Raw genomic sequence first — 27,658 nt, forward strand, 5'->3', positions numbered from 1 at the left:
AAAACAAAACAGCAAGTTAACTTACAAGTGTAAAGATAACCAAGATTTATCCAGTCCGGTTAAGTTAATCTTTAACCACAAACCATTTAACTTAGATTGCAGTACAAAACAGGAACTTAAAGTTGATACATATCGTTCTTACACCATAGAGAAGGCGTGCAATATTTACGGTGTTGAACACGGTACGTTTACGCAAACGGACAGACAGATATACGTTGCAGGAAATTGTAAAGACAACACGCGAACGAAATGATAATTAAGTGAATTGATTTTAATGGAAATGGAAACTTTGAATGGTTGGTAGTGGACAATGAATTTGTTGATGTTAAAGAAGAAATGAGAGAAATGCTTGTTGCTTGATATAATTTAGAAGATGATGTGAGATGAATAGGTTAACGATGAAGTGACAATGATGACTTTATGAGTATCAAAGAAAATCTTGTGAGCCAAAGTCAAAAATCATTGATTCCAATTAAACCATAGATATTTTTGAAACGTCAACAAATAAAGAAATAAATAATAGTTTGTTAGTCTGTCCGTCAGTGAAGCTAGATGATTTTCCCAAAAAGTGTACTGAATGGTGAATGTCTTGTAAAAAATAAAGATCCACTAAATATTTAGATTTTATTACGAAGACTTTGTCCAATTAAGAACGTTAATAAATAGGTCTCTAGTAAAACAATATGTGAACCCGTTTCCTACGATAACACATTGGACGACTGCTCCACATTAATAGGTCTGTCTATCAATCAAACACGTCACTTCTCTAGCAGACAGTGTAGATGCAGACAAAGAAATTCCAATAATTAGTAAACATCTAAACAATAACATAGGACCTATGACAGTCAATGACGCACAGACTAAGTTTACTCATATCACAACGTCTATAAATCAAATGTTATCATTGGTCTTACCAATACGAAGTCATAGTTATGTCGATCTTATCTTGTATTGTCACATTTGTGATGAAGCAACAATGGAAAATGTGTTGCCTAGTTAAAGGAAATCTTAATTTTAATGATAGTTGTGACACGTGTGTTATTTGTGAATTCTGTCAATTAATTGGAAGGAACTGTGGACTTATTTTGTAATGATTCGCCTCATATTGGTTGAAATTGAGAGCAGACCAAAAGACAGATTGATAAAGCAATGCATTTTAAAATTTTGGAGTCTAGCTGTAGTCCCAGAAATTACGTGTTTGTCACCTTTATTCTATTTATTATTTAACAACATTATTCAAGTCTTTCATTCATAGTCACATCTTTGATATATGCCCATTAATTTAAGCAGTCATCTAATTTTGATTTCACTGTTGATTTAAGCATGAATTTAATTAAACTGCCACCGGTTTGATTAATTACTAATTTCAATATTAGATCACCTAAGTTGACAGATCGTGGTGATTTATGAGGAAAAGGTGCAAAAAAATACATGAGTTTTGTAAATTATTTAACACATTATGCAACGTGATGAAAGAGATGTTGATTTTATTCATAATTAAAATACTTGATTAGTAATTAACAACCTAAATGTTAATCACGATCACGAAGACGACAGTTGTGATGAATTTATTACAAACGTGAATGAGGAAGAAACGCTTGACGTCCAATGAATAGATAAGGTGACATTTGGAAATATTCGTAGCTCTTACATTACAGAATTTAAATTAAATTCAGGCACTGATAAAGCAGCAAGGCTAAACAAAGAAGTCAATTTCCTTGAACTCTCTAATTACGAAGCAGCAGTGATATTTGATAAAAGTATTTTTAAAAGTGATAGTTCAAATATTATGAAAGGTTATCGAACACCACGAAAACGTACAGCTAATGTAATGGGCATAATATTAATTAAAAATACGTAACATTTGCATGAATCCATAACAAACATGACAAAATATACGTAAGCAATTAACGAAATCTAGTCTAGAGATAGTTCTGAGAGAAATTTTCGAAATTTGGATCAATAAATCTTTAGAAGCCGGTGCAATATTGATGATTTTATAACGAAAGAAGACTTTTATGGTTTCGATAATAATGATCTGATTATGTCACGAACTTGAGATGCTAATATCGAAGAAATTATGAAAGCAGATGAAGTTATTTAAACTAGTTATGAAATATTCATGGAAACAAATGCTTCGGTTTTAGGACCTGTTACGTGTCAACAGTTATCTATAAAGGATCTTAAAACCAGTAGAGAGATTACTACACGTGTTTTGAAGTGGTTCCACCCATGTTTGGCTCCTGGGATCGCTGTGAGTGTTTTTGAAAAGAAAAAAACTAGTATTTTTTGAGAAGCAGAAAAAATATTCCTTTTAAAGCATGAAAGTAATACTGCCGCAGTCATAATCAAAATCAAATAAGGATTTGTATGTAGCCGTCTGAACGTCTACCGTCTGTAATTCTATAGACGAGAGATCCACTGCTCTGTCTAATATCGTAAACATGAAATATTGGTCACGACATTGAACCAACGAAATCGCTACCAACACAACAATGATTTAGAAAAACGCTCACAATATTGCCCTACATATTTATATGGAGAAAATTCTATAGATAGGTACATTATTGTTCCGATTCTCCGCGACTATAAAAGCCAGACTTTCTCGAAATTAAGTATGTTAACAAGAAGATGGAAGGTGGGACATGTATCTTGTCACCAAGGCCGCTCGGTTATGGGTGAATCTTCAGAGTTAATTATGAAGCTATCCACATTGATAAAGTATTGTGAGAGTGATAATTATTTATGTTTTATTGCCGGATCAGTACCGCTGGCCTTCATTTTCAATAGGTCTGAGTATCTGAGCCCGTTTTCTCTCGAGGCTGTGCGGACATTGTATATATTAATCCTACTATTCCCATTTTATTATTACCCAAGGTCTGTTGGGTAAAAAGTAGGATAGAAGTTGGTTAGTGTGTTCGTTTGGAATGTCTCCGATAGTCGCAGTCTTACGTTTATCTGTTCCTGTATGTGTGTCCCAATTTTGTGAATCTTTCTCTGTTTGCATTTTCGATACTGCATCTTTCTTACATTGAGTTTTAATTTTAAAAACTATGACTAGTACTAAAGCTAGTTAGACTGTCGCGTGTAACAAAGCTAATTAAAATTGCATCGCAGTTAAAATATTAATCTTGTTACTTCTGTCCTTGGCGTCGTTAGCATAAAAAAGAGCAGTACCTGAGTCTTCTACTGTATTAATGTTGAATTATTCACCCATTTTGAATGTTCTTTTTTTTAGTTTTTACTATTATTCTAATTCAAGGTCTTATTCACCAGACTATTCGCATTAGGTCGATATAGTTTTCATTTAAAACGTAAAAAGCTTATGCGACATGTAAGTAGAACTGCCCACTTGCTCACTTGCATGGCTTCACTGAGAGGATCCGTTTATATCTATCGATCTATTATTTTATGTACTTTGTCCATCTTTTATACTTTCTTCGCTCTTTAATGCGTTTTGTTTAATTCAATTTATTTGAGTGTGTATTTCAACTTTTGCACACCTATTTGTACATTTTTTATCAGTAGACCAAGTCAGCGTTGGATTAAAAAGTTTACGCTTTTTCAAGCTAACAATTAGGTACCTATGTTTAATTTAACTGCTGCAAAAACTTCTTACATACGTTTAGTCTTGTGCTGTTAAACACTGACCGAAAAATTTAAATTTGTAATTGCCGCCGCCGCCGCCATTTGTAATTCTAATTTATATGGCAATCGTTTTGTTGTACCATGCATGTTCTCGCCGTGGGACACAGAGTACTGAGTAACTGGAGCACGAACTGCGAAATGGGTTTTAACAATCGCCAATTAAAACCACACACGTTTAAAGTGTTCGTAGGTTTACGACACCCTTGTACTACAAACTATAATTTTGAGATAAAATTTACTACCATTTCATGATTATTTGGTTTAGTTCTCGCAAGTGCGAGTGAGTAGGTATAATGTAGCTAGTATAGGTTAAGTATTGAACTTGTCGCTTTCTAATTCGCATTAAAACTTTAAGTTTGTTATGTTCTTCGAAGTATTATTGACTGTGTTTGGAAAGCAGTTCTCAGTGTCTAGGGCTCTTAAAATGAAACAGTTCGTGTTGCTAAATGAAATACTAACACACAATCTCGAGGAGTCGCAGTTTTCGCCCACACACGATAAATGCGTACGAGAAACGCACTGCATTTGCAACCATCTTAAGTACATATATGCAAGTTTCTCGCGCGGAAAATTAGATGGGCATAGAAACGATACAATTTATTTTATTAGGTCACATAGCGATCTGTGCGTACGTATGCAAATCTCCGTGAAATTGCATTGAATTAAGAACGTATGTTCAACTGGTATTATCGAGAAATGCGCTGTCATTTCTTGTGGATTCGTCCTACATTTTGTGTAGGATGTGTTGATGGTTTGGACTCCATTAATGTGTTTAATCTGTGTTCTGTATGCGAGGTTATTAAGGAACATCCTGTAGATATGTGTGCCTGTGTGTAGTATTGGGTGTATTCAGTATTGTAAGACTAGTATGTCGGTACCTACTTTGCTGATTATGTCTACTAGCATTCTTAATTTATCCGGTGCTGCGGACTACTTAGCGGGTTACCGGGGCTCCGGTTCGAAAAGCAGGAGTAGGAATGGGGTGGTTTTTAGTCAGTAAGAGTCTGACACTCGTGAGTGTCATTGGATGACTTTCTCAACTTAAAAAAAAACCTCCTTAATTTGATGGTAGTATTGTTCTTCAGATAACATTTTTAAATACTTCTTAAGAGAATCCATTCAATTTTCACAAAGAGTCCATCATTCAAACCACGTTTAATCTGAAGTCATCTATTTCTTAACCTAACCATAGTGAATTACACAGTGCAGTGGGTTGTGAAACGCCAGAGTAATGTTGAAAGATCTGCCCACCGCCTCTAGAGGCAGCTGCGTGAAGATGCCTGATATTATCTCAGATGCACTGATTTAAGTGAAGCGTGTGTTGCACTGATTCATTCAAGAGATATTGAAAATGAAATTTGTTGTTTTGTGGTATATTATTCTTTACTAAGCTGTTGGTTGTTTTGTTTTGTAGCTTAAGTTAATACTTGTTTTTTAAATGCAATTCATGTTCCTTAAATTAATACAGTATTATATTAATCCTAGCAACTTAACATCAAGTCTGTTATTTTTCGAAGAAGACGATGTTATATAAATAGAACCACTTTTTCGAAAAAAAAAATAAATAAATTTGGTATTTGGTTTTATTTATTTGAGGGGAATGTCATTCAATGGTTTCTGCCGCCTCAGGTAAGGCGAGACTGAGTCTCAGACTCTTATTGACTAAAAACCATCCCGTCCCTACTCCTGTTTTGAGCGTCATGCTCGATAACCGCAGCTCCAGATTATTCCGCAGCTACGGTTACAGTTGGTTTAGCTACCCCTGTTATTCTTAGTGAAACTAAAAAAACCCAAAGATTCTTGCGTGCCCGACGCAGCACGTGCTGCCTGGCCTGCCCTGTAGGCTCGTGTGTATCTGTCACGTTTACAACCATCGCACTACCTTCACGTACAAGATAATCGTAGAAACAATAACATTCACCTACACAAACAATAACAAATATTTCGCAAACATCGCGAAATGGTTTTAGAAGCAAAACAAACAACAATCATCAACAACATTATGTCAGCGGAATTGATCGTAGATTGTAAACAATAGATACCGAATTAGGTAGCTATTACTACCTATACAAGGTAGATATGATACGGCATTAATTTTTGTTATTAGTAAATATACCTAGGTCTAGGTAGTTTGGTAGATATACCTATTTCTGGATAGATATGGAGCCGTGGAAGACTTAACGGGTTATCAGGACTCCGGCTCGAAGAGCAGGAGTAGGAACGGGGTGGTTTTTTAGTCAGTAAGATTCTGACACTGCCTCTTTCTCTCTTTTGGGTGAGCCCAAGGCTATATTCGATGATTTCCCTAATAATAAAGGTTTAGTAAGTAGCTAATCACATTGTTTGCACTCAGCAAAAAAATGTATTGATCAAGATTATTAAAATTATAATAAAAATATTTATTTAAATCGTAATAAAAAGGAAACGAAATTTGAAACCGTGCTATTTGCGAACTTCTGTTTTTTTTGCTATTGTTAGCTCAATCAACAATTTATTTAATTAATTAAAAACAATAGATACGTAATACATAGTAAGTATCGATGTATCGACCTACGTTTAACAACGAAGTAAATCGAATTTAAACCGTTGAACTTAAAACAATAGTTCAATTAAATGAAAAAGAAACCTACCATTACCTACATGTTTTGTCTAGACCCACATAACATGCACACAAATACAAAAAGTAAAACAAGCAACATTACCAAATACAATAGTTGAATACTATCCAAATACATTTCCTGAACATTTGCATGTACCGGAAAGACCCACATTTGTATATGAATGTCTTACAATAGGGGCAGAGTGTAACGTAACACTGTAACGTAATGTACCGTGCAGTGTAACGTGTGATTCTGTAGATAAGAAGACAAGAAGATGGGTTTTATTGCTTTTGAACAAAGTAATTTGTGTCGAAGGGTTACTTTTTGTATTGTAAAGAAAAGATGTTATGCAAATTAAATTGTGTTTTGGTCTACATCTGGTGGACTAGTCGTAAAAGTTTAATGTAAGGCATTTTTTGTACAGTTGAGATATGTTTCATACTACCCCAACGACTCTCAAATTCCTAACCCCCAAAAGGTGGTAACGCTATTGTAATTGTAACGCCACAGGTGTTTTAGGTGTCCATAGGCGACGGCGATTACTTACCTACAATCAGGTAATCTATCAGCTCGTTTACCACTAAAACTATTCTGGCTGTGAGTTTATGCTGGTTTATTAATATGACAGACCCAACAATCGAATTTCTAACGGATTTCAAATATAAGTTGAAGTCTCTATTTATATAAAAATCCGCGCTCGAGACGCCATAAATAAAATCCAGACACAGCATGTCAAACAAGATAATCCGCCATTTGTACGAGTTCTACAATGTACAACATTCGTGTAAAAGTTAGAAATCATAGATGTGGCTCTATTTTTTTCCTTACTGCAACACTGACAACTGCGTATAATACCTGTTTTCTTTTTTTAAATTTCTAAAAGAAGATCTTACTAGATATTCATTTGTTTGTCGTCAACGCTCGGCTCGTTTTTCTATAATTGTGAAATCGTCTAGGTTATCTATAATCTAGATACATTGTCTAGAGTAGGGCAACTTGTTAATAAATTATTGTAAACTTTTCCAAGCAGTTTCATTACCATTTTCTATTCGTAGCTAAACGGTGTTAAAACGTAATGCAATACTAGCTAATATAAAAACACTTCAAGCAAAATTTCTCTCGCATACCGTTTATTTATTAAGTTTATAAATAAAATAAACATCATGTTAATAAATCTAGTTCGTTAGCGGCGATCGTGAAATTACTATTAGGATTTATTTTAGCATTTTATTATTGTTAATAGTCACGATTTTACTATCATCAAATGAGTTGCTAATCGTTACATGAATAGCAAGGACTACTGAATAAAAAACCTTCAATGCAAAATAAAATGGGACTATGGATGGATGAAGCTCTTGGTCTACGAACATTTGTGCAATTGTTCAACGTACGTAAATGTTTGAGGTCACGCACCAAGGCACCTCGTTTTGTTACGGGCAGACCTTCAGTTCTTCCTGCAAAGAAGATATATGTAAACGACATAGATTTCTTTATTAATAACTGTTAATTTAATTCAAATCAGTAATAAAAACTACTAATGGAAAAAACCCGAACAACAAAATACGTCGTAGACCAAAATAATGCATCAGGACATGCATCTAATCAAATAGAAAGAATTTCTTTTTCAGAGAAAGCATGTATAAATGTAAATGTCGACGACATACAACATATCGTGCTAAGATAAAGTCATAACATGTGCGATGAACAACAGAACAAGACAAACATTATAATGAGCTCGAGAGGTCACATCAGATGAAAGTATCGATAGGGAAGTTTAACAAGCCGTGAAAATAGTAAACACGGGTATCACAATAGACACTGAACACACCGGTATTGTTGCACAGGACAATCGTGATCCTACTGAACTTGTTGACGCTATCTCAGAATTTGGAACACAACAAAAAAGTGCTAAACAGATTACTGGAATCAGAGTACGAAGAAAAGAAACCATACCTTTTTAACCATATTACGTTTCCCACGTGAGACAATGACAGTAGAATCTTTAACCAGATGAATTTCTCAGTATTTCCAATACGCTATGGTAACGATCTCACAAGCTGATGTAAGTAGCGAGTGTTAGAAAAAGAATCGTGCAATTGTGCACGCTTCACTCAAGGACGCTCACGCGACGCCACGCCACTGTTATTACAGCACTGAAAAGCTTATTAAAATAATGGCCCGATAGCTATGGAATTAGAGATTACAATGAGGAATGCGAACATTCCTGTTCTTGTTGCCAGGTGCGAGCGGATTCCGATGCGAATGGGAGTCGATCGTTTAAGGAAATTATGTGCTCCTGTGAGAGAAAAATGTCCGGTTATCCTCACGCTATGCCCGCAGGAATCTCAAGTAATATTTCATTTGATGGATTACAAAGGAATGCTCAGAATGTGAATGCACTTTATAGAAACTAAAACATGAACAAAACATTTTTGTGTTATCGGTTGTAATCACAAAGGCTGATAAGAAAAGCGATATCGATGAATCGATAGGTATTGTGTGGCTGCGCTTAGGACGAGTACAGACAATAGTGGAGTGCGTGCACAATGAAGTAGGCCCTACCGCGGCAAACGAATTCGTATCAGATTACTATAAAATAAAAGGAGCGTAAATATACAGTCCGATAAACAAGCAGAACGGAGTTAAGGTCGCAAGATGAAAGCTGTTGGAAATACTTGTGAATTGGGGTTTTCGTTGCAAGTAACGACAAGTTAAGTCAGTTAATTTCACAGTTGCTTTCCTTCGAAGAATGAGTAGAATTCCAAGTACTTTAATTAACATGTCTAATAAAGGGACGAAGCGAAGAGTGGGAGATATGATGAGGAAAAAGAGCATTGAAGGGAAGGCCTGAATAGTGTTAAGGAGTATGTATCAACATCCTTATCAATAGGATAAGGACGAATGCAGTGATAAAGACGTCGCTTTGTGTTAAATTACGTGAGAAAAAGCAAATGCTTCAGTGAATACTGATATCATTGTATTCGGAGTTACGTTTAACATATTTAAAGAGATACCGAGTAAAAAATTAATAGGCATTTATACAAAGAAGCTGAGAGTGTACGTGGATGTCGTCACTGCTAACGTGCAGCATAACGTCTTGGGTTCAATGAACACGATAGTGTAATGACAGGTTGCTAGGCTCACGTCTACCAGTACAATAATAGAGGCAACTTTATAATAGTTGTTGAGAAACGACGCCTTGAAATGTGCACTGGAATATTTTTGATTCATACACTTAGGCTATGTTATTGAAGAGTGTTGAAACTTGTAAAATCAGTTGGGTATCCCGTAAGGAAAACTTGGATTTAAAAGAAAAATGTTTCCTTACTCAAGGTGTGATTAAGATGACTTTAACAGCCCATAACTTAAGCATATACAAAAGATTTTCAATACCAAGCCAATCATTTATATTTTCGTGTATTACTAGTTGCTATTTAAAGATATTTGTTCATAAGGTGGCTGACCGCAGGACCAGTTCTCGTCCAGTCACAATGTACTGACGTCACTACCTTAGGTTCGGTAGAGTTAGGTATAGTGACGTGTCACATGACCCACAGCTGTTATTGCAATTCGCTACGCGATATGTTTAATGCACCAATCTGATTCGAAGGCTGAGATAAGGCTACATTAAACAAGCCAAGGCTTTTCCAGACGATGAGACAAGTGAACAACAAATATTAGAGCAGGTGTGCTTCAGATTTTCTTTATTTAACACTTATTGTTTCAAACAATAGGATTCGAATAAATAAATATAAGGAAAAATGTATAGAATAAGGATGTTGCAAATTCTATTAATAATTAATCAATCAGAAACCATTATAAAGATGATCATAAATAATTGCGTAACGTTTTTTTATTCCATGATTTATTGAGGAACGTAATGGCTATGGAATTCTCTGGGCGATTTCACTAACGCGACAACATAGAAGCATGCAACGAAGCAATAAACAACACAACCGAACACATCATCAATAAACATCAACCCGATGACAATGATAACGTCCATTACAAGCGATCACTTCTCTAAACTCACTCATTAAAAGATACTTTCTTTTCATATGGTAAAAGTTCATTAGCCGCTGAGAGAACAATAGACGATTAATAAATACCAGATAATAGTTCTGATCCGATGATTGAACGCCCACGCGCAGGCGGCGAAAGTGATGGCTGGGTGTCGTATGAGGTAATTGAAATCTCGACCACTGTATTACGTACTATAACACTTACATAGCATAATAGAAAAGAAAAAATGCAGCGTAAGATTAGTTTGTTAAGCGCTATTATCGCCGTAACAGATGGATATGATATAGAAGTTACAGTTGATACTATTAAAGATTAGTTAGACGTAAAAGCCGTTTCAAATAATAATTTCGAAAGTTGATCGAACGACTATTTCTATGCACGAGCACACTCTGACGATTGTTAAGTAAATCGAGCAGACAGAGGCGGGGAAATAGTGTAGTAACGTTTCGTATGTGGTATTTAAGACAATAGGGACCTTGAGACGCTGCCATGAATATGTTTCGATCGTCCGGACGCGAATAACGAAATAAGCAACAACAATAACAAGATATTAGCCAATATACATCCATTTACAGATGAACCAGCCATTAATCCGGCGTCATGGGGTTGGGTCTGTGCGACCCACCACATTTTATTTCGCTTGTAGTTCGGTTACTATGCGTGTGACGTTGCTGCTCTTCTCAATAGCTGAAGCTGTTGAGTTGTCCTACGCGTCGCAAGCTACACATAAGTCGTGGCACGGCCGCAGTGGGAGATACAGGTGCACAAAGTTAAAAAAGGTACGTGAGACCCATCCCCGCAGTCGGTGTAACAATTTCGCGCCATTTTGTATACATATTGTTTAACTTATAATCTGTGTTTTTATCATTTTTATTTTTGATTTTTATTGTTATTTACAATTGTAGCTGGTTATATATAGTTCTATGTATTTTATTTGTATTTTTTGTAGGTACTTAGTAAAAATGGACCGTGAAGAGGCTGAACGACAGCGTATTCTGGCAATTTTACAAGAGTCTGACTCTGATACTGAGTTGTCAGACCAGGATGTGTGTGACGAAGAAGATCACTTGAGTGAGCGTAGTATTTCAATTGACACAGAACAGGATATCTCAGAGTCTGATAATGATGATATTCCACTGTCTATTCGATTGCAATATATCTGCGTAGAACATATAGTACCTTTCTGTGCTGACTGTACCAAAGATAATGATTCCAAATGATTAATTGTTATATTTATTTAGTTACCTACAAAAAAGTGCTATTAAATGTTAATTAATAATAATATAATTACATTTATGTAGAAGAGAAAATGTTTGTTGATAATTTTAGTATTTTTTTTAGTTTTATTATATATAATTAAAACATAATATAACATAATATTTGTGTTTTATTTAATCACAAAAATACCCAAAAATATAAACATGCATAAAATAGTCTTTGTTATTTATAAATTTATTGAAATAATTTCGACATTATGAACGGGTCGGTGAGACCCACCCCAACGTCCGTGTAACACCTTTCCACCCCCATGACGCCGGGTTAATCAAAGGTTTATTGTAAATCTCTTTAATGTCAAATTTCAAGATCATGATTCAGAGAGTTTTTGTGATTTGGAAGGTGAATCATCTCGGAATCGAAGATGGAACGATTCAAGGTTAGAAATGAATACGTAATAATGTAAACAAATAATTCATAGGTAAATCTCGGTAGCACGATTGTCGCGTAAGCAATGTTACATGTGCACACGTAATTATTGCATTGTGCGATGTACTTGTACGTATACTGCCGAACTCGTAATACATAGAACCTGCATAACTTATGCTTATGGAACTGAATAAAATATAATTACAAGAAGCACAAATCAAGTTTACTAATTATGTAGTAAAAGCGACAAGGCCAGTGTTTTTTGCAATTTAAATGAGAATATTATTGATGCACATCCATAAATGAAGTGAAGCACCTTGTAGGGCAGGACAATGAGAAAAAATAAATATTCAAGGTGTTGCAAAATTACGTTGGAGTCGGTGGCCAGGTGGCTCACGAGTCGCCTCGGTGCCAGAGATGACATGCTACTTTCTCTCGACTGGACCAAACGCACCGAACTCTCCAACCCGGACGCGCGGCTTTTTGTATTGTTTTTGTTAATGCGATATTATTATTATCGGTGTCCGAAACTGAAAGTTTTAATGTACTATACTTGGTTGTGGAAAATCGAAAGCAAATTGCCAGATACTTGGATCTCCCATAACATTAAGGTTACATTACCTTTATGGCCGAACACGAACACTTTCATTTTTGGGCCTGATGGCCGATTACATCTACAATTTAAGAGCCTAGTACTGGAAATGGCATTATTTTACGACTCAACACTAAATGTTCTGGGGAACAATAAAACGTTTTCTAGTCGTGTGGTTATGATATTGTGAACGTACCCTTTCGGAAGGCGGCGGCATTGTGGGAGCATCGACTTCGGTGTAGATGCATAGAGTGGACTTCCTCGACAGCGAATCGCTGGCAAGACTGCTCGAGCTGGAGCCAGTTGAGAACTTCATGGTTCGGCCGCATCCAGGGGTGGTGGGGAATCAGGTGACGTCTACCTGCACATCAATGTGATGTTGCCGGCACATCACACAGGTGCGCGCCACCTAGTTCACTGTCCTCGTCAGTTCTCGGTGCTGGCTCAACTTTCGTATCGGGTCGTAGGTGAACCGCTTGCGCAAGTGACAGCGCGGTGCTCTGCGTTCAAAGTCAGCTGGGTTTACCAAGGTCTCTCCGTTGCCAATGCGGACGGAATTCACGACGACTATAAGCCTGCAACAATGGAAAATAATATGAATCACTTTGCGTATTTAGGTAGCTTTGCTTATTACCTCATCTCAGAGGTTATTCCCAAAATCGATAAAATATGCAAGATGTTTGGTCACAGTAGGTAAAATGTTAAAACCATTTGCAATGGCTATTAAAGATTTTCTATTGACATTAACCACGATAATAGAGGGCGATATAAAAACGATAATGGCGGCGAGGATAGCAGTATCGATCACGATATCGATTTATAAATCGATACGCAAATTGTTGTAATATTATTGATCTAATGTTTAGAAACTATTAAGTTGCACAAGTTTGTAAGTGAGTACGGTGTTTTTGTACCAGTTGATTCTCATAGTCTTTTTGCATTGCTCCACTTTTTAATGATGTTTTGAAACTGTACAAGGACTCGGGTAATTTAGATAAGCTGGATCGATACATCGATGGATGGATCGAATCAATTAAGTGGAGATCTTGCGATCGATATGAGAGGCATTGTGTGCAATTGTTGCAGCGGTCGTAAAGGTGAACTATGTTGATGATTTCATTGTGTTCTGTATTTTAATATAGATTGATCGAGCCGTGATAAATTTTATTACTAAAGCCGACCATTCTATTAATGAAATGTCCTTGGTTGAGCCTATTAAAATTTGTTCAGTAAATAATGAAAGCCTCTTATTGAAATATTGTGATGTTAGGAAATTATTTGCGTTAAAATTTTAATCTGATCTTCACTGACTGACCTAATCTGATCAGATGTCAGCTCCAGTAGTTGCGAAATACTATGAAAATTCCACATACAAGTTAATCTTATCACATCAATAAGTCAGGAATTTGGAGTACTATTGAAATGATAAGAACTCGAGATTCTTCTGGTGTTATCAGCAAAATTTCGCTTTCATCATAGTAACATGATTGGGTACTCATTCTCATCGAATTTTGTTATGTTTATAGGGTTTATATTATAAAGGTGGGTATCATTACTTTTGACGCAAAAATTACTTCAAAGAATTTGGTGTAGATGAAGAGAATGCTTTGTCTGAAACGGGTCAAACGATTTTCAACTCAGACCAAAAAATTATAAGTCACATTTCTCTTTGTTAACCATTTCCTTCAAAACATTAAAAACGTTTTAACTGTTACATATATTATGTTCACAATAAACAAATACACATGGTCAATATATTTAACCAGGTCGCTATAGAAATATGAGAATTTCTAGTTTAAGCGAAAATTGACTCCAAACAAATATTATTAGAGCATTTATTTGCTTGTTCATTTCCTGGATATGTTTTTATATTGGAAGCCTAGTTTTCTAATTTTAATTGTGGTTAATGACCGCTTTCATTTCCCAAAGACAAAAGCATGTCTTGATTGCACGGTTGGTGCTGTGGCTGGGCAACCGGCTGTCGTGCAACGTGTAGTGGGTTCAATTTCTGCAAGGAGCAACTCTTTTGTGATCCCCAAATTGTTGTGTTGGGTCTGGGTGTCATGTGATGTGAACTTATATGTTTGTAAAAAGAGTGAGGTAATGTTTTTGTTTGAAAGAAAAAAGTGTTAAGAATAAACATTTTTTTAGCAAATGTTTATTTTTATTTTCGATCCCGAAGGAATTAGCGGAAATCCGAAACCATCTAGAAAGTTCTAAACAAAAAGTATTGAATTAGACTAGCCAAAATGACCCCTAAAAAATTGCCCAAAATTGGCCTTAATACAAATTGCAAAACGTCAAAAATCCAATGAGAATATTGAAAGAAAGACATTTGTACAAACTGAGAGATATTTCTCAGATCTCAGGCGCCATATTTGGAAAGCTTAGCTCCCAAAGTGGAGCATGGTAGACATATTTTCTGTATGTCATTGTGTGAAATCATCGAGTTGAACTATTGCACAGTTAGCCTCTAAGTTCCCAGGCCGCAATTGAGTCATTTACTTAGAAATTGTTGTCTGTCTATATTTGGTACCTAGGATAAATTCTAGTGCGACTTCTTAAGAAGGTTGATTTGTCATTATGAGTCTTAATTTGTTTGGATTTAGGTTTATGTTTAATTGTTATTGAAAATTGGAAGATGTGGTTGATTTGTCATTATGAGTCTTAATTTGTTTGGATTTAGGTTTAAATTTAATTGTTACTGAAAAGTGATCTTTTCCCAATAGAGTTGTTTCTTCCATCAAATCTCTGTTGACGTATTTAAGGACGTAATAAAATAGTTTATGACCAATTTATAGATGACTAATTTTTATTTTAATCTGGTAGATTATTTTAAAACATTAGACACAAAAAAGAAACAAATATGTGTAATGTTTTATACAAATAAATAATAATAAAAGAAGTGCAAGCAAATACGTCATTACTACATATGAATAAGTTACCACTCCTAAAATTTTGCCATTGTAAAAGGTTATTTATTATTATTTCAATAAGTATTAATTTTAGCTGGCATACAGAGTATTCTATCGAAGATGTATTGATGGTTATGAGATGCAACTAATGCAACAAAGAATCTTCGGTAAAGTAAAATACTACAGTAAAGAATAAAGCCTATAGAAATAAATACACAGGTAACAAGGTATGCGCCAGCGCACGACCGCCATATAAAACAGTCTTTACCGTAAATACGCCAGTTTCGAACTTCGAACGGTTTAAGGAATTTTAAATAGTACTTACCGAATGGCATGATTCACATTTTGAATCAGAAATCAGAATTAAGGGATTTTGAACCTTATTCGTAAGTTATTAAGGCTATGTGTATTGTCGTGGTTGTGATTACGATTGTGAACAGTTACGTACTTATGTAATAGGGTTTATTTTGAAGCTGATGAAGCAGAGCTACCGGTCAATGACCACAGATCATTACTTAATGAAAATGAAAATAAAAGGCGTTGACTACTACACCAATGTAGTAGCCAAGATGACTGGACAATGTATGTTTTCAGATGTTAAGTAACATCACTATATACGTTTCCAAACTCTTAATGCATTCAATGAAACTCATTGTTATGATGAGAATTCATTAGCTAGTTACTATCACTGAACGAAACACGTTGTAATTCTTAATACGTATTCCTTTCTAATTCTCTGATTGCTTTCCTTTAGACTACCAGCAGCATATTTGCATAACAATCTTATCTCCACTTGCATTTAAAATAACTTTTCTAACGTCGAGGAAATTGAAAGAAAACCTACGCAAGATGCTAATCTAAAATGAGTCGTAATGTCCAATGAATGGAACGATATACGAACTAAATTGGTATGACAGATTTGTGACTTATTACCTTATTAAAATAGATTGCAGTGTGCAGTAATAAAATATTCGAAAAATATTTTGAGGCTATAAAAGATACTAACGGTGCTCCTAATTAGGTTATAGGTACCGTTGACAATAAATATGACAGTGGTTATGAAATAGAGTCTTCACCGAATGGTGTTAACTATCCGTCTAATAATGAGTTTAAGTGTCTATAATAATATAATACAACTGTTTGGCAATAAAATTAGAACTTAAGACGAGATATTTACCATGTTTATTAATGTCTATGAGTTTCCGATATTTTGAAAACAGATGAACTGATCAGTTCATCCGTTCATCCACATCAACATCAATAGCAACATCCATATCAACACCAGTTCATTCGTGATCATGGCGCTTGCAACAGTGCCGAAATATCGAAAACTCATAGACATTAATAAACATGGTAAATATCCCGTCTCAAGTTCTAATGATGGTGTTAGTGACCATGTCAGTTTAAAAACTTATAACAGTTATAACAGTGGCAACATTGGCAACCGATAAACGAAAACAGACAGTTCAGGGTAACATACACTTCAGGGTATGAGGTGAAACCGTCTTCTAGAACATGAATGGCCCATCTATATCTATGCAAAAAAAACACTGGACACATTAGCAGGACCATCTTCACTAAAGAATCGAAACGTGTTTTTGTTAGTCTTATTGAAATAAATGGTCTGACTTTGACTAAGAATCTGACAATGAAGTTCCAAAATAATAACAATAAAGTAAAAAAAGATAATGAATTAGTAATAACTAAACTAACAGAAATCGAAAACGTTAATAACGTTTCAAATGTAAACACAAGCACTAAAGTCTTAGAAGAAACAGTATACAGTACAAAAGTAGTAAAAAACGAGAATTGAACTGCAGTTGCTAAGTTACCCGTCCTTCACACACTGCGTAGAACAATGCCTTACGTATTGTATGAGAACGTTGCGCGTGCGGCGGCTGGCAATTAAACGAACCATATTGACGGTATATTGTGCTGCGTGGGATTTGTAGGCAAATGGGTCACCGTGGTCACTTGTGGGGATTATGAAATTGTGGTTTGAAGCTGGTGAAATAGTTTAAAAAGACCTTACCATGTTTGAAAAGGCAATTTTTCATTATGCATTTATTTTATTAAAATTTAAGTACGCCCGAATACTGTAATGTTACTCGATTTTAAGGTAGGTACTTAATTTAGGTATTGTTCTATCTCTGTCTTTAACACATTAAATGCCATGTCGGACAATGTTGTCCGATACTAGTAAAGGAATAGCCTTTAACAGTTTTTTGTTCACAATGAAAGGCTTAATAAAGAATTTGTAGTGATAGAACTATTACTGAGAGCGTCTTAAAATTGCATGACGTTTCATTATTTGACCATTAATTTACCTTAATCAACAAACGAGCTATTTTGGTCCAATAAAACCCTTTTTAGTTTAGTAAACAATGTTCTCTCAAACCAAACAATACAAAGAAATGTTTCAAAACGTTTACAAACACTTATTACAAGGCCAGTTAATACATTGCTCTCTATAACTCGATCGATAGTTTATCGCACTATACAACTGTAAGTAACACATACCTCTTGTTAGTACCGTTTGAACGGATTATACAATATGGTAAAAAATATTTAACAAAATACAGAAAACCATGCAACAACCGGTAGTGGCATTACACTGAATATCACAAAATGTTGTCTTAAATGACGGAATTTAACGACTAGATCAATCAGGAAAATACATTGAAATGAGATCAAAAACAACATGAATATGCAGATGGTAAAAGAAATAGAGAAGAAATATGAAAGATAGAAGAAGAATACAACACAGAATATGATAATTTTGAGACAGCTTCGCCCAAAGTGCAAGGCATACCCAAACACTACCTACAGACACATTTTTATGGCACTACGTGACTAAAGAAACACTGAAACTATGGCTATGATATAACATGTTCCATAAAATATGGCGACAAGTACCTGTAATATTTTCAATAAGATTGAAGAGTTAAATAAATACTATTCAACACAAACACTTCCGAATTATTCAATATCCACATTTCCTTTTGTTACCGGATACTGCACTGATACGGTCACGAAATGAACTGAGTCCCGGCCACTGGGCACTTTATATAAATATGATAATGTCCCACTTTTTCAGGAAACTGAAGCGTGCACGCAAACCCGTAAAATGCATATTGATTCAATGATTAGTGATTAGCAAGCCGAAGCGACAGGAAATGTACGCAGTCGCAATTTCTTCACTATTCTGTCGCTCGACTGTCGATTACCATCTCAACGCAGGAAATGAAAAGAAATTATCCACATTTATGATGATAAAGATAAGAAATATTTAACCAAATTGCAACTCAAATATTTAAAAACGGTTATTCGTATTCAATGTTTCTGAGAAACGTAAAAAAATTAAACAATGTTTAAAAAGTAAGAACAAATACTCGTAAAAGACTTGTAAAACCACACAGTAGCCAATTCGGTAGCAAATTAACTGACAAAAGAAAGTCCAAACAGCCTGAATACCGACGCGTCTACCGTAAACATTAACTGGATATGCAGATGAGCATAGGTATTTCCTTCTGAAGCTGCAGGTCCACTGGGGCCGAGCGAGCGGCGAGCGCAACCAATCGGCTGGAACTGCACGCAACGACAACAAATTAATGCTAGCACAACACGCAATGCACGCAACAAAATCAAAATTTGTAGCTTAACGGTGTCTCAGTCTCAGCACTTACACCATCTCGAGTAATCGCCTTCGACATAAAGTCGAAACTCTCAACGCTTTTAAGGATAAACCGTTCGATTCGTAAATCGATATCACCAAGACCATTAAACAAATTCACCATCTCGAATCGTGAAGATTTTAGAAAGATTATTAACGAAGTCTTCGTGTCTTTAAGCGACAAACATTAGCGAGCTGAGAACTAAAAATAAAACCACGTCAGTGCTGATAAGCCAGTACCGCTTATTTTGAAAACGCCATAAAGTCTGAGTTATATAAAGAGAGAAATGAATGATTATGACTGCGTGCTTGAAAAAAACTGCATTGGAAGCGGCTGACCAACATTTGATAATGCCCTTTAACAAGATGGCATCTGGACACGCAACACTGCAGTAGATCGGGAGCAATTTTCTGGTTAGCTTATTTCTTTCTGAAATGATGCAAAGTGATTGACTGCTCATTTTCTTTGAGACCACGCGGCGACGCGTGACGTAGCGCCGTTCGGTCTACGTGATATTTTCGTCAAGCCTTACTTAAGCTTCAAGTTCAATGACCACGGAGGTCAGGTGCGAGATAAAAAAAATATCCAGCAGTTTCCGCAATGTCTAATTTTCGGTCGTAAACATTAATTGAGCTTATTAAAGTGCTCGTGTTCGCTTCGTTCGCGGACTGGACGGAGTGCTTATGATATTTTCCAATTTACCGGCCGGAATTTATGTGACGGTTGAAATTAAAAGGAATCGGGTCGCATTCCTTATGTAATGTTACATGTACTCGTTCACTTTATCTGATTATCTGTTTCGGATGTGAGTTTTGACTTGTCAACACAGTATCTCATTATCGTTGCTCTCATAACTCTGTTACATCTAGTTCCGCAATGAGATCCGTCTCGACGGACAACTTGGCGGCATAACTTGACGGCAAAAAACGTCGCCCACGCATTTTGATCCGCATGAATAGCTTCAGTACTGTCAAAGGGACTGCATTCCTCCTCTGTTGTGTTACAAATTTTACACCCACATTCATTTTCGCAAGGTCCACTGGTAGCCGCACCCGTGCTGTTATCATAAGGTACACTCTTATCATACCCGTATAGCTTACAGTTGGACTAAGCTACAATACTATGACCCGTATCTTTATATGGATACGGGAACCATAGTGCATAATAATATACCTGTTCATGCGTCGTGTGCGGTCTACTGATCAATGTAGATTAGGATCTGGCAAAAAAACTTTGACATAAAAGATAGTCTACATTTCACGGGTGATTTATGTTGTCTGAAACAGAAAGTTGGTCTGGAGACAGATACATTTGACCTGTCTGATCAACTAGATGGCATTCGAGGCTGCATTAGTTGCGATTGAAAAGCAAATGCCTAGGTCACGATCGGCACGTCTAAAAGGAACTTTGCTGCATATGTGTAGTTACCCTTGAAGACTTTTAAGTAGGTACAGGACGGTTGTCAAAAACTTTGTATTGTCCATTTGATTTTGTTCAAACACCTTGAACGCAAATAGGCCGGTCACGACTTTTGCCTTATTAAGATTTATCGAGCATTTGTTACTTGATTTGTTGTTTTATTGTAGTAACGACCGTATACGCTTAATCTGAATTCGGTTCAAATTGAACTGCACGGACTTTGATTTGGAACCGTTTGTTTTTGACAAGTAACTTGTTGCAACAGATTTAATTAAAGGATGTAGATTAGGTAATGTAGTGTCTAAAGTTTTAATTGGAAACGGTGGCAGCTATCTAAACTGTCATTTTGTTATGTAAATTCATTCCAAAAGTAAACCTCCCACACATAAACTAAGTATATATAACCCAATATATACTAGCTAAATTACTCCTTACTGTGAAAAACAACATAATCTTGACAATAACTGAACAATAGATGCCTTGGAAACAATAGATGCAACAGAACATAAAATGTGCTAAAAGGGACACCACTTATAAACCCACATATCACCCAAGTGACATCTACAGCTCTTAATCACGTTGACAAATTTCACCCCTAATTAAAAGGGCAAGACAGCTATTAATATAGTCACCATAACTTTAATAGCAGTTTAAATAATAAATTAGAAGGGCCGTCAACAAAAAAAGGTTTAAAGCAAAACCTGTTTTATGGGCGATGGTCTTCCCGAGTACCTGTGCCATGGGCCATGAGTTGGGCATTCCATACATATTTCCGATGCCCCTTTGTAAAATTTGGGAATAGTTGTACATTGCACTGTGGCTCGCCAAATTTTAAGTAAAAAGTGAGGTAAAAAGATCGGTTTGAGTTCTGAATAGGATGTACAAATATTGCTACCTGTAAAAACCGATTGATCTTTTACATGGTGGACATTTATTAAAGACGTCATGGGGAGCAGTTTTTGCTCGCAAAAAATTACAAGCAAGTTTGTTTTGATAATGCGAAGTCTCCAAGTCATTGTTGATAGTGTCGTTGGACGTAACAGTGGTTTTTGTATAATTATATCAGATTTCTATTCGAGCTAAATGTTTCAATAATACTTCGTGAAGAGAAAACGAGTTAATGTTATGGTTCCCAACACGAGACGTCGGACAGACGATCGCGTTGTCACTCGAGCTGTTAAAATGACTAAAGTCAACAATTAACTAGAACTTTTTCTCATAGATACGATAGTGTGGCGTGTTTACAATAACATTTAACTTAATTCACACCGTAGTGTGGATACACCAGGCGAGATGCATTTCAATCGGATATTTTTTTCTTGAGGAAATAGAGAAATGTTGAAGAAATCTAGGTTTTGTAAAGGCAACAAAAAGGCAGAGAATTTTGGAATCAATAAACTTGCTAACTGAAACTGGAACAGTCATTCTAACAAAAAGTACAAAAGAGAATCGTTGACAATCCATGCAATAGAGCAAGTAGTCCAAGAAGGCATCGTTTTGAAAATAATGACGGAAATGATATCGCAACAAAAAATAAGAAGACCTAGGTTTCCTTTCGTGAATCTATTATAAGAGAAATAACAGTGAATCGAGATAAACAGCTGCCTAAACACACACCTGCGGCACTAAAGCAAAACAACAATAAAAACTTGACAGTTCTAACAAGTTTTTGACTTAAGAACTATTGTAAAACTTCGCCATAGGATTTGTTATTATAATCAGTTCACAGTTACTTTTGAACATGTAAATTTTGTGGTAGAATTGGAAATGAAGTTGACACATTTTAGTAATTTTGGAAAATATTAAGTTTTGTCTTTTAACACACACCTGAGCAGGTAATTTTGGATTGATGTCAATGACATTTATTTAAGAAATCGTTTATTATATGGCCTTTATAAATAAAAACTTGACACCTAAGCAAATATGTTTTCCTGACAATTACATAAGTAATGCAATAAAATTAGCTAATTCTAGTATCTGGTGTCACTTGAGACGTTGCAAAATATTATGCATGTGTCCTATGTCATGTTATGAAATCGAAAAATTCGATAACAATAAAGTAAAATATTGACAAGTCGTCGAAACTATTGAGTTTAGCCATCGCTCTTGTTACCGTTAAGTGAAAGAAGGCAAACAAATCAATTTACGTCCACAATTTGCACAGATTTGTTTAAAAATAAAATCGTATCTTTAAATGGATTGAAATAAAACAAAAGAAAGATTAGGTTACCGTTGTGATTGAAAACAAAGTGATTTTTAAAACTGTTTATTTATGCCAGTCTAACTGTTACTGATTAGAATTTAAAGAAACAAGTTTCCTAATATCTACTGCCGTGGGCTGATAAAAATCTCGAATGCGTTTTCAACAGGTTATAAAACACATAATGGCGATTTAATTATGTTTCTTTCTTATCTCCTTTCATCTGAACTTGTTCCTAACTGGACTCTTCAAACTGAGATACTGGGACCAGGTGTAGTAATTCGGTTTGTTGACAGAGCGGTTTTTTTAATACCACGACGGTGGTAGACAAGCATACGCCCCACTTGATGGTTTTTTTTTAATGTGAGGGAAATCATCCTATGACTTTTCTAAGGCGACAGGGAGTGTCAGATTCTTACTAACTAAAAACCACCACGTTTCTAGTCTTGCCCCTTGAGCCAGAGTCCCAGTAAATCCGAAAAGTACTCTGCAGCTCCGGGACCCACCTGATGGTAAGTGGTAATGTGAAAATGTTGAGGATATTTTTGGTTCTTTGGGGAATCATGGAATGATTAGTCAATCCACAGATTCACGTAACAATTAGTATTTGATTTCTGAACGGCTGGAATGTTTGTATCCACGCGTTCGTTCATAGCTCCGTCCCCTAATGATTTATTTCTTCATAAAATATGTTTTCTAAAGTATTTCCTTCGATAAAGACTACAATGTTTTGCGATAACTTACTTCTGTTCCAGCGAACATACATATTGTTAGTCGTAAAAACAGTCGTTCTAGTTTGTTAGGCAATAAAATCGAACAAATCATAGTTCGTTTTACTAGTGTAAGAACTTAGAAACTGAACTAAACTAGAGAAAAATAAAGTGCATTGTGTAAAGCCAACATCTCTCTCTCTTTCTAATCCTTTCTGAGTTTTAAGTAGGAATGATCCATCATGTTATGTTAAAACATAACTGGAAAACAAATCTCGTTAAGACCCTTTAGTTTCTATTTAACATTTAAACAAGCAGAGAACAGTTATTCGTGACAAATTGCAGCGTCCATTTTGTTGTTACGTGATCTTTTTTCTCTTTGAAGATCATTGTCTCGTTACAAAAGAATGCGTTCAATACTCCTTTCCTATTTATCATTAAAATGCACCCATTATTCTTGGCCATAAGCTAGCCGGATATCCATACATGTTGAAACGGGTCATGCGTTGCTGCCTTTATGGCGGGCTTCGCTGACATTCCGACTCTCGAACACCATTACGGATTCAACGAGCATTGAACATCGCCTAGTTTCCAAAGTACGATTACCTAGCTGTACTTCTACGATCGAAAAAGGGCTGCGACCATCTCTCTTTAGGTATTAGTATCGATAAAGCACTCGAGTAATGTTAATTTCAAATACGTAATTTAATCGTTTCGTCGTATTCCAGTTTTTTTCGCTTCTTCTGCACATCGTTGTGTGTAATTATTATTGTAGGTGTACAACACTTTATTTTCTTTGTGCTATATGTTAATTGTAATGCGCACGACGCCATGAAATGAGAATCAGTTTTGAGGTTTTATTGCGAAATCAGGTTTTTTCGACAAGACAAAAACAGGAATACTAACAAAGACATTAAAGTGTGTCTTAAAATGTAATACACCTACATTAAGGCCTTCATGCAGTTGGTCGTGTCTGCGCAAAAGAACAGTTTGCACAGCTGCGATGACGTCACGGACCAGAAAAATGGACTGGCCTCTATGATTTGAAGCATTATAATGGCTTGCATAAATAAACGTTCTATACAACGACGTGCGTTTAAGGGTGACGCAAATATAATGGGGCGATTAGGCAAATATTGTGTTACGTCACTCAATGGTATCATCTGAACGTTTCATTTGAATAATGCCTGACATCGTGGTCACGACACTCCAATTATCCAAATATCTTAATTCTGTTTGCGTAAACAACGCTTTTTTTTTTGTTATTGTATACAATTTCAAAATTCGAACAATGCATTTACAAAGCTTCGCGGGGCGTACGCAAATCAGATTTGTGTTCCAGTTACTGCGACAGTCCAAGGCCTGCGCTATACCTACTATGCTTATTTTGTAAGCTGAAGCCAACAAAGATGGAAAGTGGCCTTTTTACGACAATATTATACCTTGGACAAAAGAATAGGCGATTCTGTTTTATCCATATTAGGCAGATTATGAATTAATGAAATGTTTCTTTGTTTAGGACCTCCGTGCCTTGGAAACCAAGAGAAGTCTTATGACTGTTCATGATTAATCAGATGTAGTCTATACGTCAGTTTGTAACCGCAGATAATTATTTGGAAGATAGTGTTTGGCATTGATTAATGCTAGATGGTGCAATTTAAATGATAGAAGAAGAAAATCTACTAACGTTGATACCATCCTTATTCTCTCTTTTAAGTATAATGTAATGTAATTCCTGGAAAACGATATAACAAATCTTAATCTGCCTCTTTTAGCACTATCTTAATTACAAGTCGATTAATATATCGTATAAACAATTCCAATCTGGTTGCTTTAAATTGCGGCAGTCTTGTTAGCGTGAAACCCAGTTAGTATTTTATTTATTAGTTAGAAAATTGGTGTAACAAGAGACTGGGCGATTGCGATCAACATATAGAAACGGCTGTAATATTTAGTAATCTTTATTCGATTGATATTAACTTGTGTTCGGTAACAATCATCATTAAAATAAAACATTACGTGTCACAATTTAAGTAGTTAATTTGTAGGAAAAAAGAAACTGCATTCCTGTTCGTAATACCCATCGCCATTTAAAATTTGTGAAGAATGTTAATATAGAGTTTATCACATTATCCGTAGCAGTAATGGAACTATAAATAATTTCGTATTAAGCTCACAGGTGTAGGCAGATGGTGGTTCGATAATGACTGACATAATTACACGGTCGCATCTCAAGACTCCCGTGGGAAATTCTACTAACTATAATAATATTTTAACTTTCGCAGAATTGCCCAGAGCTAGAGGTATTAGGGCTGCGTTTTGGACTCTGCCCCAATTTTCTCATACAACAATAGTGACGCAAATTATTATGAACAAAACCAAGATTATAAAGTATACCAGGAAAATAATGACTTCGAAAATTCTTAGAAACATTTTATGACCAGTTCGTGTCTGTGTTTGTGTCTGCGGTGATGGACAAAGGCCCTGATGCACAAACAAAAGCAGCTTTATCATAATGAAGAGATCGAAATCAATCTAATTTTGATGTCTTCATAATCTATGATGGTGATTGAACAATCAGAGGAGCTTGTTTGATTGGAGATAGGTCTAATGGGAGAAACAATTAAGATGTTGGTACAGATGATAATAGACAACAGACAGTAATAATGTGCAACAAATCAATCGAAGTTTAACTGTTTAGTCTGTACTGACCTCATTACGAGTGACTAATCAAGTTCAGTACAAATGGCTATTTTAGATACAGTTACTTTAATTACAGACGTTGAAGTCATAATAATAGCGATTGAACTGTTCTTTGCTGTGCTAGTATCAGGCAATGCATTCGACTCTGTCATGCTATTGTGAACGGACAATGAATGTGGATATTTGTTATCGAAAACTACGCGATAGATTTGAATGCAATTTGGCATACCGTCACTGCATGATACGTTAACAAACATTGGCATGATGTATTACGATTCTGGTTTATTTTCTTAGTGCCGTCTCTTAGAAATTCTTGTTCATTTTACAGTAAGACCTAACATTGTAATGTCAGTCAGTGAATGAATGAAACCAAGAATTTTATTCAAGTACCATTATGCTTTATTACGAGCAAATGACAGCAAAATGCAGTGACTCTGCAATGTTATGACAATAAGCTTGGCATGCTAACAATTTTCGTTACAATGTAAGAAAATGCTCTTGTATGCCTGTCTGTCTGTCTGTTTTTATTGCTTACATGGAGATTATGAGGCCCACATTGTGTGCAGTGAAGAGATAAGATGTTTTGATAACTCTATTTAAATTATAATTAGCTTGGAATTCCTGTTGCAATATGTCTGTAAAATCATTGTTAGTAAGACGTCTTGTTATTATAATTACTGCAACACTGTGTTGATTGGTTATGTTTGCTTCTTGACTGTTAATTATTTAATGATAGTGTGAGATTGTTGGGTAAGGTCTGGAGTTCGTGTAATGTGATTAGCTTTAAGATTCTCTACTTTACCAACAAAAGATGAAAAGTGAACGATAATGAGACCTATATTTGGTGTCTTAAGAATACAGACGGTTCATCCAAACCTGTTTAGATGTCCTGAAGTTATGGCGGAATACATATACCTTCTCACAAACAAACATGAATCCTCAAAACATTACACTTCTCTTGAGCATTCTTAATTACTTCTAGAATACCAATCCAAATTCTTCCATCACCACAACCAATTCTTCAAATGGTTCCAAATCAACTGTATACAAGTTTTGACAGACAAGAATGCCAAAGCTATATGTCTTGTTAATACCAAACGCGTAAGTACAACTCATGGTCTGATCGATCACGATCAGGCTTGTGAAACCGACCACAGTCATGTACCTACCACGACTACCACGCATTGTACGTGTCAGGTCTCTCAATCCTTATAATTACACCATTCACACTTGATTTTAGTATTTAATAATGAACGATTGTGATCTAGATTTAATCAGTGTTTAATGGCAATAGTTTCAGAATTAGTCATGATAAGATTATCATTTAAATGATTTCGCACGTGCGTATATCGTTCACGACCTGCTAAATGACTGGAGGGATTTTGATGAAATTTATTAAGGTCCTTGAACTGTTTAGATCCGCAATTAAATCCGTTAGGAGTGGCTGTAATGGGGCAAGGTTATCTTGTCAGGTAATGAAGGCGTATGTCTGTTTCAAATCCGTTTTGAAAACTCTTTTCAAAATATCCT

General features: G+C 35.6%; 2 protein-coding genes across 4 annotated transcripts in view; both read right to left on the bottom strand.

Annotated features, from left to right (window-relative positions):
• Positions 1-27,658, bottom strand: part of LOC118263056 (seminal metalloprotease 1-like) — a 418,985-nt gene that overhangs the window by 51,430 nt on the left and 339,897 nt on the right. The window lies entirely within an intron of this gene.
• LOC118262381 (putative uncharacterized protein DDB_G0282133) overlaps positions 1-27,658 on the bottom strand; it is a 55,024-nt gene that overhangs the window by 20,477 nt on the left and 6,889 nt on the right. Inside the window, exons 1-2 of one of the 3 annotated variants that reach the window (XM_035573666.2) lie at positions 18,339-18,457; positions 12,704-13,082 (exon numbers count right to left, since the gene is read on the bottom strand). In XM_035573666.2, coding sequence (XP_035429559.2) covers positions 12,704-12,823 — 120 coding nt within the window. In that variant the 5' untranslated portion in view covers positions 12,824-13,082; positions 18,339-18,457. Of the gene's footprint in view, positions 1-7,639; positions 7,687-12,703; positions 13,083-18,338; positions 18,458-27,658 lie in introns of those variants that run through there. The other 2 variants (XM_035573665.2, XM_050697561.1) reach the window with 2 other exon arrangements.

The sequence above is a fragment of the Spodoptera frugiperda genome, chromosome 12 (genome assembly GCF_023101765.2).
Source record: "Spodoptera frugiperda isolate SF20-4 chromosome 12, AGI-APGP_CSIRO_Sfru_2.0, whole genome shotgun sequence".
In the NCBI taxonomy this organism is placed as follows: domain Eukaryota; kingdom Metazoa; phylum Arthropoda; class Insecta; order Lepidoptera; family Noctuidae; genus Spodoptera; species Spodoptera frugiperda.